The sequence below is a fragment of the Molothrus ater genome, chromosome 27 (assembly GCF_012460135.2).
Source record: "Molothrus ater isolate BHLD 08-10-18 breed brown headed cowbird chromosome 27, BPBGC_Mater_1.1, whole genome shotgun sequence".
In the NCBI taxonomy this organism is placed as follows: domain Eukaryota; kingdom Metazoa; phylum Chordata; class Aves; order Passeriformes; family Icteridae; genus Molothrus; species Molothrus ater.
In genome coordinates this window covers 3986797-4005484 of record NC_050504.2, presented here as the reverse complement: position 1 = coordinate 4005484, position 18688 = coordinate 3986797, and the positions used below count along the sequence as shown (strand labels likewise).

At 53.2% G+C, this 18688-nt stretch overlaps 1 protein-coding gene across 1 annotated transcript; it reads right to left on the bottom strand.

Moving 5' to 3' along the window:
- Positions 1-281: 281 nt before the first annotated feature.
- RND2 (Rho family GTPase 2) lies at positions 282-17970 on the bottom strand. Its single transcript, XM_036399072.2, has 5 exons — positions 17793-17970; positions 17624-17711; positions 7373-7482; positions 2915-3049; positions 282-1695 (listed from the first exon to the last, which is right to left on the bottom strand). The coding sequence occupies exons 1-5, from the start codon at positions 17892-17894 to the stop codon at positions 1447-1449; spliced, it is 684 nt and encodes a 227-aa protein (XP_036254965.1). The 5' UTR covers positions 17895-17970; the 3' UTR covers positions 282-1446.
- Positions 17971-18688: the final 718 nt, after the last annotated feature.

Below are 18688 nucleotides of genomic sequence, written 5' to 3'. Positions count from 1 at the left end.
AGCTCCTGGCAGCTCAGGCTGCTGAATCAGGCACAGACAACCTGCGAATGCTGCACAACATTGCAGGAATCAGGACACAGGGAGAGGCTGTTCAAGGCAGGTGTTTCAGCTCCAAAATGAATGCATGCAGATAAATCCTCTGGGTTTTTCACTGAAGAGGGTGCACGAGTGTATTTCAAGAGCTGGAGAGAGACATCAGGATACAAAGGTAAGTTGAGCAGTAAGAGATTTTGAGAGGATGTGTGGTTTGAGTTAAAAATGAACACAGCCAAGCACCAACAGATTTTCCAATCATGTTTATTTTTCCTGTAGCCCATAGACACAGTTGGATCTGGCAACAGAGCAGATTCTATTTCTCCATAAAGTGTCCATGTGACATGAAGCCCAGGCTAATACTGTCATCAAAGGCATTCAGAGGGGGCAGCAGCAGAAGCAATGGGAGATGCTGGGAGGAGGCCAGACAGCAAGGCACAAGGGCAGGGAGCACCTCCTCTCCCACTGCCACAGCAGAGACAGGGTGCAGATATGCATAAAGGCATTTTCCTCATCAATACCAGACAAACACAGCACCATGCAACACAACCTGCAGCTGGAAGTGGGTGGGGAGCACGATATGGATTGTTATTGCAGCTCTTGGTGGGAGCCGTGTGTGCAGGGCAGGGGCAGAGCCCAGGGAGTGCCCAGGTGTCAGCAAAGCTCCCCAGGGGCATTTGCTTGCTGGAGGGAACCACGATTCTCAGGATGCATCCAGTGGGACACACCTCTCCCTTGGAGCCAGATCCACTTGGCTGCATTGCAGATGCAGTTTGAGTATCTGAAATGCTGTGGCAAGAGACATCTTCTGTTCTCTTTACAGGAGGTGGGCTGCTGTGGTGTCTCATCAGGTTGAGGTTCCTTCCCAGCCCTCCCTCTCAGCTCTGGCCCAGACCTGCACCTTCCATGGCACTTGCTGTCCAAACAGCATCACCTCAAACATCATTTCCCTTCTGAAGGAAGATTGGAGGGAATGCCTTCTCCTGGTCACACTCTGCTGCTCCCAATCCCCCTCCTGCTCCGGCCCAGGTCCCACAGAGCCCCCAGCCCACGCTGTGTGTGCTGTACAGCTGCACAGGGGCAGGGCCTGGGCTGTGGGTACGGGAGGGTGGCACACACACATGGCATTGCTCCCTTGGAGTTTGTTTCACCCAGCCACGAACCTTCCAGCACCCGAATCCTCCTCTGCCAAGTGGTTCCTTCATCCCAAGCAATCTGCACAGCAGCAGAAAGTCTCCAAAGTGCAGGGCAACTCGTGCAGCCCTGCTTGCAGCTGGCACCTTTGCTCAGCCCTAGAGACTGAGAAAAAGGCTTTGGAAAGGCAGGCCAGCTCCTGCAGCCAGCACCACGCCCTTGCCTCAGCCACTTACTGTACAAATGGACAACACACACGCGTTATTTACAGCCCGTTCCTCACATGATGGAGCAGCTCTTGGCTCGGTCTTTCCTGATCTCTGTGTCACTCAGGAAGTCTGTCCTGCCAGGCATCTGTGACGCCCGCTTCAGTCCCCGTTTGGAGTTGCTGCGTTTCAGGTTCTTGTGCACCCTGTTGACCGAGGCCAGCGTGGTCAGGTGGAACACGTCCCTCACGCTGTTCTCTGACACCTTGGAGGAGCACTCTGCATAGGCCACTGCCCCAATCTGCCGAGCCAGCGCGCTGCCCTGCAGCCGGAGAGAGCAGCAGGGAGGGCAACGGGGTTAGGGCACCAAGGAGCACGTGTAAAACATGGGTGTTTTAGTGGCTTTTCGCATTAAAATGTCCGTGAAAATGAATGTCGTAAGGAAAATCGATCCACAAAATGCGGGTTTTATGATTAGCTTTTCACATTAAAATGGTCATTCAAATGAATATCGTTAGGAAAATTAACCCACAAACATCAGAGGTTTGTGTCCAAAAAGGAGGCAGAGGAGTACTTTTACTTTATTTGAATAAAGGGAGAGGCCATGGGGCATTGCCTTGGGATCTCTCCAATTTTTGGAGGACTCAGCCTCCTTTTTATCCCAATTTCCCACATTTTCCTCTCTCTTTCCCCAATGGCGGAGGTACTTGAGAGGTACAGACTTCCCAATACACCTGATACCAAAGACTTCCCTCTAATGTATAACCCTCCCTTTTAATTTTTAATTCTTATGGAATTTAGGGGTTTTCTTCCCCATTGTTTCTTTCATCTTTCAATGTCTAATTTCATTTATCAGCAAACCTGAAGTCACTGGGAGTCACTGGGAGCAGAAAGAGCTGCACTGAACGGGAGATGCAGAAGAACAACACTCCCCTGTAGCCAGTCCAGCTTGTCAAATCAGGCACTCCCACCTGCTTTGAGGAATGACTTTTTTGGCTACTAACTGGGTGGTTGCCCAGCAGAGCATCAGGAATAAGTCAGGGTCTTCCAGAGCTGGGGACAAAAGTGGTGGAAACAGGAGCAGCTCTGAGCCACGACCAAAGCAGCTGCAGACCAAGGCCTGGGTGCAGTGGGTGACAGGGCACAGCTGTCCCTGCCCTGGGCACTGCCCAAACCCACTGCTCACTCTGGAGGCCACTGGCAGCAGCCTCTCAGCCCCCAGCTGTGGTTTCTTCCCCCCCTGCAGTTTTGCCCCAAGCAGGAGTCACTGGGAGCAGAAAGAGCTGCACTGAACTGGAGATGCAGAGGACAACGTTCCCCTTTAGCCAGCCCAACTTGTCAAAGCCACCTGCTTTAAGGAATGACTTTTTTGGCTACTAACTGGGTGGCTGCCCAGCAGAGCATCAGGAATTGGGTCTTCCAGAGCTGGGCACAAGAGTGGTGGAAACATGAGCAGCTCTGAGCCACGACCAAAGCAGCTGCCTGGGTGCAGTGGGTGACAGGGCACAGCTGTCCCCGCCCTGGGCACTGCCCAAACCCACCTGCTCGTGTGTCACAGGGATGAGGCGCTGCTTGGAGAGCTCCCTCAGGGTGTTGAGGTCTGTCCTCATGTCCAGCTTGCAGCCCACCAGCACGATCTTGGCGTTGGGGCAGAACTCCTGTGTCTCCCCTTGCCACTGTGGAGGAAAGAACAGGTTCTGGTGGGTGTGGTTTTTCCACACAACTGGTCAAACGCTGATTAGCACATCAGGGCTCTTTAATGACTGCCAAGGGCAAGGATGGGAATGGCCAGAGTACCTTTCATGCCTGCCTGTTCCAGATTATTGCTCAAATCTGGGACCCCAAGGGGTCAACAGGGCCAGTGGAGAGCTCTTTGCACACTCACACACTATTCATTAATGGGAGCCACCTGTTAAAGACATTATGATGTTCAGAGCATAGCTATAGCCAGGGAAATTAAGAATTGAAGCAATGGAAAGAGAAGGCCAGGGCAAACATCCATGTCCTTCATATAAATGATTCTTTTCAGAGCTCCCAGAGTGAATGGCTGATGTCAGCTGTGTCTGCAGCAGTAAATAAATCCATCACCTGTGACCTCCCCCTGGGGGAGACCTGCACAGCTCCATCAGCATGTCAATGCCCCAGTTACTTATCTAGTGGTGCTGAAGTAGAAAGCAGATAATAAATAGAGATTACCCCCAGCTAAAGTGTCACTTGGAATTAGCAATTTCCTGCTGCAATAACTCAGGGTTAAGGTACACCCTGGGCAATTAGAAGCAGAAAGAGAAAACCAAGCCACCAAGCCCAGTGTCCAACCCTCATGGAGAAGGGAGGGCTAAAAACCACCCAAATGTCATTCAACCAGTATCAGACCAAAGCAACTGCAAAATATGAAAAATCTCATTTCCTATCAGGAGATTGTCTTAGTTACCTCCAGGTATCTGCTTGCCCCAGGACTCAGGCACCCCCAGCCCCTGGGCAGGGTGCTGGAGGTCGTGGTGCTGTAGCCACAGACCTACACAACCTCACAATGAACAGACAGACCCACTTCTTTTAGAGCTTTCACTCTAATTTATGTGAAGGATTTGAGCTACAAGGTCTGTTCACACCTGGCAGAGGTCTCTGCAGTGACACAGGGCTCCCTGTTCCATGGAGAGAACTGTGACCTCTTCCTGCATGACTGACACCTCTGGGAGCCCAAACCCTGCTGTGCTGTCAAGACTTGTCAGAACCAAAGCACCACTCCATGAAATCTTGTTCTGCATGAAAGGCAGAGCTGCTTGCTTGCACTCCCTCAGATGCCTCTGCCCCTTCGACTGTACACGCTGTACAGCAGCCCAGGCATCAGAGGGGAAGCATTAATAAAGATTTCCTCTGCTGGATTTTTGCCTGAGGCTTGAACAGGAAATGTTATTTTCCTTATTTGCCTGATATCACAAGCTAAAACCCATTTCAGCTTCATGGTGTCTTAGGAATTTTCCTCACTGCCATAAGGCTGTGAGCCTGCACCAAAGGAAACAAGGCATCTACTCGGAGGCACTTATGAAATCCCCTGGGATTTAGGGTTTATTTTAAGTTACCATATCAAAAAAACATTGCCTAGCAGCACTCAAAACATCTGTGAGGCTGTACAGGGAAAGCCATGCACTGAGCAGGGTGGACTCACATGAAGAGTGTGCAGAGAGACAAATAACTCCCAGCCCCACCTAATTATTGAGGGGTTTGTATTTCATTAAGGTACAAGTGATTCACTTGCATTATTATTCTGCTGACTCCCCAGCTGAGCAGTGAAATTCTTTGAGTCCACATGAAACACCCTCCCTCCACCCAGCCTGCTTGGTACCCAGGACCTGCTCTGGAAGCCAACACTGAGCCATTGACCAATTTATCTGAAGGGTCTTTGTCCCCTCAGCAGGACACTCCTGAGACAAAGATCCACTTCTCAGCCCTCCCAGCAGCTGAGTAAGAGGCACTTGCTTCAGCACAACGTTTGGCAAAATGTGGAGAGGCCAAGAGGCCAGGCAGCACAATGGGACATGGCCAGGCCGTGGCCATCCCAGCCCTGGGGCTCTCTGAGCAGAACAGCCATGGGAGCTGCTGCTCTGTGGTGCTTTTCATGCCTTGGTGTCTCAGAGAGTGTCACAAACGAGACGCCAGCCCCTCAGGACAGGATGCAGCTGCCAGATGCTGTCCTGCACAGCAGAACCACGGCTCCCTGAATGCATGGGAGGAAGCAGGGCACAGCCAGCACCAAGGGATGCAGTCAGGAAACCACTTACCCTCCTTCCTCTGAGCAGCATTTGGGGCTGCTGCACTCCACTCCACTTCAGAGGAAAGCCTTGTGTGGGACCCTCTCCCAGAAGTGACCCACGGGTGACCAGCCAGGGGTGCTCCACAGCAGATCCCCAGCCCTGTGAGGCTCTCTGGGACCTGCCAGCTGGAATATCAGCTCTGCTGAAAGGAGCAGGTAGGAAACTCTCAGCTGCCCCCAGTGCCAGAGCAGGCTTAGGGCCCTGCCTGCTCTCCAGGCCAGTGGCATTGTGCCATCTCATCTCAATAATTCACTTCAAATTCAGCACCACAGCTCATCATTTCTGTTGACGAGCTCTAGAGAACTGATTGCTGTCTCTTTCACCATGCAGATGCTGAACTGAGGGGAGAGCCAAAAAGCTGAGCACTCTGCTTGCTTGGAAACAGGCACCAGAGGCTCCTTCCCAGCTGCTGCAGGCCATCCACAGCCACTGCTGGTTCTGCTGACAGAGATCTTCCAAGGTCTTGATGGAAAACAGAACAAATGCCAGCGTTTCCCTCTGCCCCCACATTTGTAGCTGTGAACACAGACCCCACACACATGCTGCAAGCTGCCACCACCCCCTAGGTTCCTCCCAAATGGAAATATCTTGCATTCTGCACGGACCAAGCAGAGCACCTGATCTTCCTCCTCTGAGCACAGGAACTCCAGGCAAGGCCATGGGGCCAGACATTCTCATAAATCTATTTAAAGAAGAAATCTCTGGCAAGGTTCTACCATTTGAGGCCAAACCCTTGTGAAATAGATAGCACGATTTTAATTTTACAGCCTAGGCTTACAGTTTAGAAGTCCACTTGCATAACAGAAATTGGTTTTTTTTGCAGGATCAGGTCCCAGCTGTGAAACACAAATCCTAAAAAGATGTTGTCAAGTGTTTAATTTTAAAGTCTACAATTTCTTTCACAGTATTAGTTTATATATTTTTCTATTTTTTATGGCCAAAACCTACTAAGAAATTATATTATTATTGTCACAGACATGTTTTATGAAAAATCCTTTTGTTAGGACTCTTTCTGCTGAGAAGCTGAGAGGCCTCAGAAACAAAATGTAATTATCTGCTGCTGTGGAATGCAACAGGTGGATCTGTGATTGGTCTCATGTGGTTGTTTTTAATTAGTGGCCAATCACAGTCCAGCTGTCTCGGACTCTGGTCAGTCACAAGATTTTATTATCATTCCATTCCATTCCTTTCCTTTCAAGCCTTCTGATGAAATCCTTTCTTCTATTCTTTTAGTATAGTTTTAGTATATCATTTTCTTTTAATATAATATATATCAAAATAATAAATCAGCCTTCTGAAACATGGAGTCAAGATTCTCATCTCTTCCCTCGTCCTGGGACCCCTGCAAGCACCACCACATATTATTGTTATTATTGTTGTCTGAAAATGCAGTTTTTAGAAGAACAACATTACTGTTAACTTTTAAAAACGCAGTATTTCAAAGGACAGGATTAGACCTTTTCATATCTTTATGACTACAGGGGTGTCAGAACTCAGTGCATCCCTCTGGGTGTCCAGAGTTGCCAGGACCCTGCCGGGGGGCTCAGAGACCCTGGCACACAGCCAAGAGCACCGGGGGATTTGATTTGACCCCTGGAGCGGGTTACCAACTTTGTATGAGGACCTGAAAGTCACAGAGGTTTGCATAGTATAATAATAAAATTATCACATGGTGAAAATGTAGATTTTAGGATTTTTGGTATGGAGGTTAGGGGGACAAGATGGAGAAACTTGGGCGTGTCCAGCCTTTCTTCTTCTTCTTGTTCTCCATTTTCTGCAGTGATGTTGGCACTTTGGCACTGGTTTAGAGTAGAAGCGCACTGTCTGGCATGGGTGATAGGTATTGGGAATTAAGTGTAGATATGTTGTACATGGTTTGTGGTGCAGAGGGACGGCACCGCCTCGGGGGTGGTCAGAGTGCCTGTGGCTGCCCTGCTGAGCAGATCTCAGATGGGCAGAAAGAAAATTTTATAGATAAGAATTGATAAACAAGCTCAAGACCGAAAACTGAAGAGTCTACACTCGTTCTTCAGCCACGTGGGCCGAAGCAGAGACACCCTGCACATCCTGGGGCAGCAATTCACAACAGCAACCGAGACAGGGGCCAGAGCTCTGACCCTGAGGAGAGCCTCAGGGCACAGGGACACCATGGTGGGGCAGAGCACCCCTCTGGCTGCTGGCACTCACCTTTTTGAGCACACTGTCCAGGGTCTCAGGGCGGCTGATGTCAAAGCAGATGAGCACGGCGTCCGAGTCGGGGTAGGCCAAGGGCCGCACGTTGTCGTAGTAGGCCGAGCCTGCGGAGAGGAGCGGCGTCAGTGTTAAAATAAAGTTCTGGTTTGAAAGAGACCACATGCCATAAGGTTCACCAGAGCTGGATTGGCAGAGGATGTTAGTTCCTTTGTTTAGGCATGGAAGTCAGATGTTTTGTCCTTGCTTCTTATATTTACCCATTGACAGAGTGAAAGGGCAAGTTTGGCATCCCTCTCCCTGCCCAGTGAGTTTGGCAAGTGCTGCTGATGCAGGAGGGCTCAGCCTGGCTCACCACTCACACCTGGATTCCATCACTTGGCCTGCCAGGGCTGCACCCCTCACAGCAGAAAGGTGGGGCTGAGAGAAGACAGCGAATGCTGCTGCTGGTTTGTATCCTCCCTTGCTATCTTTATACAGGAGAGCTTGCTCACAAAGGTTGTGAGAATTTGTGGCAGGTAAAAATGAATTGCCTTCTTTCTGGATTTGTGCTGGAAAAAGTCAGACAGATTCTTTTTGGTACAAAAGAAGTGACAGGATTTGGTGAGTGAGCTATAAATGGAAGGGGATGATTCTGCATTCCACAGGAACTCTGTGAGCAGGCAAAGAGCCCAGCCTGAATCATGCACAGCTTCTACCACACACATGTGCACACACACACACACACCCCTTCAATGCAAATTTCAGGCAGTAAGGTCACTGTGCCACAGCATTTTTATTTGCCCTGCACTCTGCTGGTGAGTGCAGACACCTCAGCAAACACTCATGGAGCAATCAGCCCCACTGCTACTTAAAAACACTGCTTTGGTTTTATATTGCAAAAACAACTAACTTAAACTTCCTGCAGGGATGAGAAGCAGATTTTATTTGTGGGAAGAGGAAACAGAGACAGCAGAGTCCTTGTTGAATCTGCCTCCCCCAAAAGCAGCATTGCCATCCTAGGCTGAGGAAGCCAGACCTGCTTCCTGCTGCAGCTCCTTGGGATGTCAGGACCTGGCACTTTCCCACCCCAGGAGAAAGGTGCAGCCCTGGTGTCAGGTGGCTCCTCAGTGAAATTCAGCACCTGATGAATTATGGATGCTGGTGGCTTATGTTTCTGGAAGGATGGAAATCTGCCTGGGCTGGGCACCAGAGGAGAATGGGCCGATTCTCTGCAGGTCCTGTGTGCGCAGGGGCTCAGTCCCCCAGCACAGCTGGAGCTCTGCAAACACCTGGGGAGCAGAGCCTGACGCTCCTCTCTCTGCCCAGAGCCCACCTGGGGCAGGCTGAGGGCTTTGTGGGGCCTTCCCAAACCCTGCCCAGTGCCAGGGACTGCCCATCCTGCTCAGACCATGGCACCAACAACAGCAGAGCTCCAGGGCTGTGACCAGCCAGCCCCTGCCACTCCACACAGCCAGGGCAAGGTGCTCTGGATTTGATGTGCAATTGGATTTCCAAAAAATTGGCTCCAGATGTCTCCAGCTCTGACAGCCAGCCCAGAGGAGCAAAGGCACCTGCAGCCCCTGCTCCTCCTGAGGAGAGATGGGGTTCTGTCCCTGCAAAGTCACTGGGAAGGGAAGGGGTTGGGAAAAGCACAGAAGAGACACACCCTGATCTCTGCAGAGCCCAGCCCTCTTCCTGGAGGGAAAATCAAGCTCCCTAATGGAAAGGAGCCAGTCCCTGTGGCATCTTGGGCAGCTCTGGGGACAGGGATGCCAGGCAGGCAGGGTGAGCCAGGGTGCAGAGGTTTCTGAGCTCACCTCAGGCTCACACTGCTGCAGCTCACACCTGGCAGGGTCACACCTGGCAGGGTCACACCTGGCAGGGTCACACCTGGCAGGGTCACAGCACCCCCCATGGCACAGCCACATGACCCAGCCCAGGGCTGCTTTCACAGGCAGCACCAAGCACAGCAGTGCTGAGCTCCCCTTTGAACAGGCTCTTCTGTTTGCCATGAGCTGAGAGCAGAAGACAGGAGAGCCAGGGCTGATCTGCATGCCTGAATGAGCCCAGCCCTTTATCTGAGCCCTGCCCTCTCCCCCATGCACACAGAGCTCTCTGCCTCCAGACAGGGGCCCTGGTGCTGGAGGAAACGTTCCCACGCACATCCTCTCCCTGCAGCTTCTCAGTTTTACATAAACACTTGAGATAAATCTACCCCCTCCCAGCCAAGGAATGCTCCTTTTGTAGGGGCAGCTTTGGCTCATTCAGCACAGACATTGCCACAGCAAACTGTATCATAGCAACCTGCTGCTCCTCAGCAGCCAGCCAGCTCCTCAGGGCTGCTGCAGCCCCCCACCACCCCCCAGGACCCCCATGGGCTCACCCCAGTGCCAGGAGTCCTGCCAGGAATCCTGCTCTCATCACCTGGGACCACAGGAGAGACTCCCGTGCTCAGGGAAGAGAAGCAGCAGGTAAAGAACCTGATTTTTTTTTTCATGAGATCAGAATTTGCTTCACATTCATTACCTCCAAAGAGCAGGAGTCACCCCTGGCACCTCAGCTGGCATTTAGCTCCCAGGCAGCAGCAGCAGCAGCTCCTGCCCACCTCAGTGCTGCCCTGTGGGGCAGAGGAGCTGCATTGCTCCCAGCCAAGGTAATCCCCAGGTTGCTCTGGAGACATCTCTACTGAACCAGGAAATTCTGCTTTGCATCTATTACTTTTTCATTGCATTTGACAATTAAAAAAAATAAAACCAAACTAACAACCCCCCCCCCAAAAAAAAAACCAAAAAACACCCCACCTAAACAACCCAAAAAAACCCAGAGCCTTCAACTCTAGCTCTCCAGTTTTATGGATTATGAGCACTTGACACCTTACAGATCCTCCAGCAAGACACTCCAGAGATCAGAGTCTGGCAATTCCACACACACAAGAGCCCAAGGCTGGTGTGTCTGCAGATTCAGCCTTCCTTCACTGCATGAGTCATTCTCCCACTTGGCATTCAGGTCTGCAAGAAACAGGACCTAAGTGCATCTGTTCATGATTAAAGAGAAAACTGGAGCAAGCCTACAACCAGCTTAAAAATAAAATTCACATTGTTGTCTACACAACAAGCATGAGTGGCTCCTCTTTGCCCTTGCCTGGTAGATCCTGGAGTGCCTGGCACTGCAGCTCAGAGATGCCACTCTTGGGCAGGGGACTCAAATGTGCTGTTTCACCTCTACCATCGTGGTGCTAATCTCCATTTGTTCCTCATTAGCTGCTCTAGAGACGATGAGCCTCTCACACAGGCACCCTCCATCCAACAATAGGGAAAGCCAGAGTGCTTGCAGAGCCATGATCTGCTCTGCAAGGGGCTCCCACAGCCCAGCTCTGGCTAAAACAGAGATGAGCACTGCCAAGACCTCAATTTCTCAGCAGCACACTTGGGGGGCTCACTGGAAGCTCTCCCCAAAGAGGCAGCAGTGCTGCATGAGGCACACGCTGCTTTCTGCAGGCACTGCCAAGAGCAGCCTTCATGGAATGAAACACAAATCCATCCCAGCTTTCTACAGGGCTACTACACTGACAAAACAAAGAGTTTTGGGTCATCTCCCCACACAGAGGTGCCAGATGAGCAGCAGCCTTTAGAGATGACAGAGGATGTGCACTCTGCCAGACAGATCCCACCCAAGCTCTGGGTAAGAGCCCAAAGCTGCCAAAGCAGGAGCAAGTCAAGAGCCCCAGGACTTACAGAACCTTCTGTCCTGGCTGAACTTTGACATTTGTCCTGCTTGTGCAACATCACTGCAAACCCCTGAAGTGTAGGAAAGGAGGAAACTGCTCTGTGACATAGAATAAACACTCTTCTGGGAAGCGCACAACTGAAAAAAAACCCCAGCTCATCAGCTTGGACAATTCACTTCTGCTCCTAATTCTTACAATGCAGGTACCTAAATGAGTGAATTACTAAAGAGCCCAGCTGGCACACCTTCAGGATGAAGGCAATGGTATTTGCATAGGCTGAGGTGGCATTTCTGGGCCCTTCTCCAGATCTTAGTACTGGAAGCCTGCCCCTCAGGAGGAGGCTGTTCTGCTGGATTTACCAGTGGAGGAATCCCCAGCTCAGACAGGCACTGAGCTCCTCTGCCTCATCCCAGTCCTGTGTCCTGCCTCACCTGTGCTCAGAGAAGCTTGCTCAGCTGCAAAGCTCCCTCCAGCAACTGTGATAAAATCTTGTGACTGCTCACAGCCTCAACACAGCTGGACCTGTGATTGGTCATCAAGTAAAAACAATTCATGAGACCAAGCAGAGTTTACCTGTTTCTAAACTATCTCCAGACCACATTCTAAGCCATCAGATAGCTATTGTTTATATTTTCTCCTGAGGCTTCTCAGGAGAAAAATCCTAGTGAAAGGATTTTCATAAAATGTGTCAGTGACACATCAGAGGGTGTCTGGCACGGCAGGAGTGGCAGGACTGTCCTCCCAGCCTTTCCATGCCTGCAGCAGCTGAGCAGGGAGACAAATGGGGGTCACAGGTCCCTTCCTGGTGCTCCTGCCATGTCACAAGGGCAGCTGGCATTGCCACAACCTGCCTGGCATCCTTTCTGCAGGGTATAACAGGGACCCAGAGGGGCAACAGCTTCCTGCAGCACAGGCAGCACACACAGGGACCAGGGCTGAGGGCTGGGTGGACACAATTCTCATGCTGCACATTTCAGGGTTACTCAGGTATTAGATCCCTCCCCAAGCATGTGGCTGCCAGATAAGGTTTCTTCCCACAGGGAAGGCTGGGCCTGCACACTTGCAAAGTTTAATGGAGTGGAGATTTTTATCTTCAGAATCTGGGGCAAGAGGAGCAGGGAGAGCAGAGCATGGCAGAGAGCAGAGCAAAGCATGGCAGAGAGCAGGGCATGGCAGAGAGCAGAGCAGGGCATGGCAGAGAGCAGAGCACGGCAGAGAGCAGAGCAGGGCACAGAGCAGAGCAGAGCATGGCAGAGAGCAGGGCAGAGCATGGCAGAGAGCAGAGCAGGGCACAGAGCAGAGCAGGGCACCTCTGGGCTGTGGGAAAGGGCTCTGCACCTGAGCTGGGAACAAACCCACCCCACAGAACATCCCTCCCTGTCCACCAGGTCACAGCAGCCAGCAGGGCCAGCCAGTTGTCACTAACTAAAGGCAATGTTCCTCAGCACCCCCAGAACTCCCAGGACATCTCATGGCCCCACAGAGGTTTGAGCCTCTCAGATGTGGAGGGGACAAAGGATGGGTGATGCCACAGGCACCATGAGAGCAGAACCAGCCTGCATCCCTGAGCCACAGAGCATTGCAGCATGGCCCACACTGTGCCCAGCCCAGAGAGCTGATCCTCCTGGCGCTGCCCTGCCCTGTCATGCCCTGTCATGTCTTCTCAAGGTCCATCCTCCACCCACTTCAGTATCAGCATTTCTGCTGCAACCCTTTAAAGTTCTGTCTGACTGGTTGCTGACCTGCATGGGAATGTGACCCAGCTGTATTTTTAGGATTAACTACATATTTGTGCTGAGGCACAACACAAGCATGCTGCTTTTAGGTTCTCAGTCTGAACAGGAAGCATGGGAGGAGCTCTTTTGGTATGGAAAGGGCAGCTCCACATTTTCTGTCTGCCTCAGAGTGAAGTCTTTCTGAGACTGAACTTGTTCTTACACTTGGGAAGAGGCAGCCATGGCAATCCTGGAGCTGCACACTGGGAATCCGGGCACGGACAGCCCCAGCATCCATGGAGATGCCATTGCTAAACTCAGCCCCTTTCAGCTCTCTAATCTCATCAACATTCCTCAGTAGTTCCCTTAGAAGAAGGATCTGTTATCACAGCCTGTGGGTTCCCACACAGGCCATTCCAAGGCAGACTGTTTGCTGAGCACAGGCAAAGAGGAAGGCGGAGGGGGATTTGCAATTCACAGTGTTATTCTTGTCTTGAAAGCACATCTGCTGAAGAGACAGTGGCTGTGGAGAGCTGGCAGGCACACAGCTCTGCTCTGAGCTGAGCAGGGCACTGCTGAACCTGCGAGCACTGACCTTTGCAACGCTGCAGGCTGCAGCAGGCACTGCCACCCTCATGGTCCACAAAGGACAGTCCCCTCCAGCAGCTTCCCAAGGCAGCAGTGACCTTGTGCAAGGCACAATGCCAGGCTGGCTCTCCCACAGAGCACTGGCAAAGATGTCCCTACCAGAAGCAGGCAGCTCTGCTCTGCAGCTGAGTCTGCATCAGCTAAAGATGCACCAAGATGCACTCAATGGCCTCAGATCACTCCCTGCTCTGCCTGCCTGCACTGTGAGGCCACAGGCACAGGAGGCAGAGCCTCCCAGCATGGGGGGGTGAGCCAAAAGCAAAGATCTCAGCACAGTGTAGGTTCCTCACCATTATTATTGAAAACAGAACAAAAAAATCCACCTAGATACAGGGTAAAAGCTCAGAGCTGCCAGCAGCAGTGCTGCCAACCCGGGCAGCAGCATGGCTTGAGCTCCTCTCTGCCTTTGCTTGCACCCAGTGCCAGGGAAGCTCTGCAGAACAGGGCACTGGGCCAGGCTGTTGGGCACTGGTCATTCCCACCATGACCTGGCATTGCCACTGGTGCACTGGCAAGGCCAGGTCATGGTGGGAAACACTCCAAGCACAGGTCCCTGGGCAGCAGGGCAGCCCTGGTCACTGAAGGCTCTCCCTGCCCTCCCTACCTGCTCAGTACCTCAATGGTTCCACTTCCAGACCCAGGGACACTCCCTGATCCCACGGGGAAAGTGTTCCCTTGCTGAGGAGAAGCTCCCTGCCCCTGCACGCCCTGGGGGTAACAATGCTTCCTCCCAGACCTGACGCACTCAAACGAAACTCGAAACTCGCCCACTCCTTGCGGAGCATCGCTAATGATCACCAGCCCAGCACCCTCCTCCACCTGCCCCAGGAACAAAGCTCTTCCTGACGGGTCCGGGGCACCCAGCCCTTTGGGAACAGCACTCCCAAGCCAGCAGACATCCCACTGAACAGGAGTTTCCCCCACCACCAGATCCCAGCCCTGTGCAGAGGAGTTGTTTCTGTGCTGAGCGTGTTCAGCCAACAAAAGAATTTGCCAGAACGGGAACAAGAAGAGCAGCAAAGCACCGTGCCCTCCATAAGGCTCAGGAGCAGAGGTGCCAGGGCATGGCCACTCCCTGGAGCTGCAGCCATTCCTGCCCCATCCAGGCTCTGCCATTCCTGCCCCATCCAGGCTCTGCCATTCCCTGGAGCTGCAGCCATTCCTGCCCCATCCAGGCTCTGCCACTCCCTGGAGCTGCAGCCATTCCTGCCCCATCCAAGCTCTGCCACTCCCTGGAGCTGCAGCCATTCCTGCCCCATCCAAGCTCTGCCATTCCTTCCCTCACAGCCAAGGATGCCAAACTGTTTTTCAGTGGAGGCTTTAGCAAACAGCACGTAGCACTTGGGGACAGCAGGCATGGGACATTCCTGACCTGCTGTGACACGGCACCTGAAGCAGTTTTGCTCCCATGGTGTGTCCTGAGCTGGGACACAAACTGAAACAAACATGAAACTCAACCAGCAGCAGCAGATGTTGGGCAAGGGGATTTTCTCCCTGGTGCATTCCCAGATCTAAGTCCCATTTGAGTCCCAGCAGAGCACCACAGGTTTCACCCTTCTGAAGGATTCTCAGTGCTGGAACCTCTCCAGAGTCACCCTCCAGCCCCAGAAAACAACAGACAAAGAGTTAAAAGCCATCTAAAGAAAATCAGAGCTTCCAATACAATTTGGGAGCCATTCAGCTCTCCATCACTCCCATCCACGCTGTGTCAATACTCCTCTAATGGGAGCTCCTGCCTGCCAGCTGCCAATGTCACAGCCTGTGTTTGCCACTTAGGAGGGGTCAGTTCAGCTCAAAGGGCTGCATTTTCCAACAGGAGGACAGGACACAGGGAGCAGGCAGCAGCCTGGGCTCTACAGGGCTTACCAGGGGATGGCTGAGTGGCCAGGCAGACTGCAGCCACCCTCAGCCATCACAAAGGGAGTTTTCCAGGCCAGACTGCACTTTCCCCATCACCCACTGCTGAGAGATGCTCAGCTCACCTTGTGCAGCTTCCAGAGTCTCCAGCTGCTTCCTCAACTAAATATGGGGCAAGGGAAATTAGGTAAAAAGTAAAAAAAACAATATCCACCTCCTCTCTCCAGGTGTCAGCTGATTTCTCAGGGAGTTTCAGTTCCAATCACTTATCTAAGAGAAGGAGAGCATTTAAAATAGAAAGTGTTCCCCTCCTCATGTCAGGATCACCCTTTTTCACTCTTGCTGGAATGGAATTTATCATGAATAATATGAAAAGCAGCTTAAAAGAGAGAATAGGTAGCCCAGAGAGAAGGGAAAGTGCCCACCAATGCCTGTAATTCTCCATGGGGTGGGCAATGAGCTGCTCCTGATCCCTCAGCTCAGCTCCACTCTTGTGCGAAACTTCTTTTGCCAAAGCTCCCATTTATAAGGGCTCTGAAGGCTAGTGGAAACTCAACAGCAGTTTGCAGTCTACAGCTAAAAATTTCAGTTTGATTACCAGGGAAAACTGCTGTCTAGTGCTTTGCAGGATTGTTTATTAAGAACTAGCTCCTGTGTATTTCAAATCAAAGGGAATCTATCTGGGAAACTACCTGATGAACTCTATCTACAGCAAAGCTGTTAAAAAGGTCTGACATTTTTCAGAGGAGAAAAGAGAAAGAATCAAAGTCCATTTGTTTTTGGCTGCAGAGACAAATATTGGAAAAACATCTTTTGTCACAAGGGGAAAAATGAACGTGTGACAGCATCAGATGCAGGTGCCAGATACATCCTTTAAGGACTTTTTATCATGTCCTTTTCTTTAAACATTTGTAAGACCAAAGCACATCATTCTGGAGGATTCCTAAAAAGCAAACAACACTTCAAACGTGCTTCTACACCCTGCAAAGATGAAGTTTTTTTATATCAAACACAGATACTCAAGAGCAAAGCCATTCAGTGCCTAGTAAAGATAACCCACCACATCCCCCTCCAAGGCTGCAGAAGTCCAAGTTTTGAACTCCCCCAGCCACGGGGGTGAACGAGCTGGGGGTGAACACTCATGTGCACCCCAGTGACCCCCCCTGAGTCCTGGAGCACCTGAGCAGCTCCAAGGAGCCCTCTGCAGCCCAGGACCAGCCAGGATGGTTCCACTGTGGCCACACCTGAGAGTCTCCAAACCAGCCCAGCAGCAGCCACCCTGCAAGGGCTTCCACGTAACCACCACTCTGTGCTTCAAGCACAGCTCCTGGTCAAACACCAGGAGCCAGCATCCTCATGGCTCACATCACAGCACACAGCTTGCCAGCAAAGCTGAATCGAATTCCCTTTTTGTCTCAGGGAATAAAAATCAGCAAAGCAAGGTGTCCTGGGTCAGGACAGGAAGCTCCAGAAGAAGATTCAAATATATTTGACATGTTTGGGCTAGTCCAAGACTCAGTAAAGCCACTACTCTAGGTAGAGCTATGCTAATCCTATAGCTGTCATTTAATGAGTGCAAAATTACAGCAAGGAATCTGAATGAGCAACAGGAAAAGAAAGTCCTGGGTCATGTTTTCATTTACTACTGCTCTTGGACACTGAGAGCACTTCATTTATCATCAGGATTCCAAAAATTAAGAGACCATGGGGAAAGAGCACCAGCAAGCACACGATGTATATTCATCAGCAGAGCACAGCATTCAGCTGCACTGCTCGTACAAAAGGATCCAAAGATAAATTAGAAAGCGCATGAGAACTTTGCGGGATGCCACTATTTCTACCAGCTCTGCATCACGCACTCCTCCTGCAACTCGTGCCTCCCCTGGGGCACGAGCAGGCGCAAAGTTTGGGACGGGTCTCGGTGGGCTGGGACAGCCGTGCCCGGCGCTTTGAGCAGAACCACAGCCGAGAACACAAAGAGGCAAAACCAAACCAAGCCAAAAAGACGCCAGAGAGCCCCCGAGGCTCTGTGGCAGCACCAGGGCATCCCTCCCGAGCTGCGGGCTCGCTCCTCCAGCAGCGCTCTCCATCCTCCCCGCTCTCTCCGGCCCCAGGGCTGCAGCCGCAGCCGCTTCTCCCGCTGCAGGGACAAGGGAGCGCCCGCCCGCCCGGCGCTACCGGCGCTGCCCGGTGCCCCCGGGAGGCTCGCAGGGCTCGGAGCCGCTGCCCCAGCCCCGGCCCGGCCCGGCGGCTCCGGGAACGGGGAGCCCATCGGTGACAAGGACCAGCACCACCAGCCCCGCGCATCCCCCGGCCCACCTGAGGTGTCCCACATGTTGAGCTCGGTGCGCTGCTTGTCGATCTCGAAGCTGGCCGTGTAGTTCTCGAAGACGGTGGGCACGTAGCTCTGGGGGGATGAGGGGAGAGCACAGGTGAGCCCAGGGGAGCTGAGGGGAGCCCGGCCCGCCCTCCCGCAGCCCTCCCGCACCTCGGGGTAGCAATCCTTGGCGAAGACGTGCAGCAGCGCGGTCTTGCCGCACTGCGTGTCCCCCACCACCACGATCTTGCAGCGCGCCAGGTGCCCCTCCATGGTGCGGGGCCACCGCGCCCGCTCCGCCGCTGCTTTACCGGGCCGGGCCCGGCCTGGCCGCGCCCCCGGCCCCGACGGCACCAACCAGGCGCGGAGCGGAGCCGGCGCTGGGCAGGGCCGAGCCGCCACGGCCGCGGCCCCGGGAGCCGCCCCCCGCCGGCCCCGCCGCCCCTCGGGGCGTCCCCTCGGTGCTGCTGCCGCTTGTGGCCAGCCCCGGGACACGGCGGGTGCAGGATCCGGGGTGCCCGGGATGGGCTCGCACCCCTGGGATGGACCTACAGCCCCGGGATGGACCCACAGCCCCGGGATGGACCCACACCCCTGGGATGGACCCACAGCCCCGGGATGGGCTCGCACCCCCGGGATGGACCCACAGCCCCGGGATGGACCCACAGCCCCAGGATGGGCTCGCACCCCCGGGATGGACCCATACTCCCGGCTCCGCACTGCTCGGGATGGGCTCACACCCCCGGGATGGGTTCACAATCCCCGGGATGGGCCCACAACCCCCAGCCCCACAGCCCCGGGATGGGCCCTCACCCCCGGGATGGACCCACAGCCCCAGGATGGACGCACACCCCTGGCTCCATATCCCCAAGATGGACCGACAGCCCCCGGGATGGACCGACAGCCCCCGGGATGGACGCACACCCCCGGGATGGCCTCACAGCCCCGGGATGAGCTCACAGCCCCCGGGATGGGCTCGCACCCCCCGGGATGGGCTCACAGCCCCCGGGATGGGCTCGCACCCCCCGGGATGGGCTCACTGCCCCCGGGATGGGCTCGCACCCCCC

Coding starts and splice junctions, on each gene's coding strand:
- RND2 (XM_036399072.2), bottom strand. CDS start 17,894: ATGGAGGGGCACCTGGCGCGCTGCAAGATCGTGGTGGTGGGGGACACG. Junction 7,483..17,623: donor CAACATGTGGGACACCTCAG/GTGGGCCGGGGG, acceptor TCCTCTCCGCAG/GCTCGGCCTACTACGACAAC. Junction 3,050..7,372: donor TGGACAGTGTGCTCAAAAAG/GTGAGTGCCAGC, acceptor TTTCCTCCACAG/TGGCAAGGGGAGACACAGGA.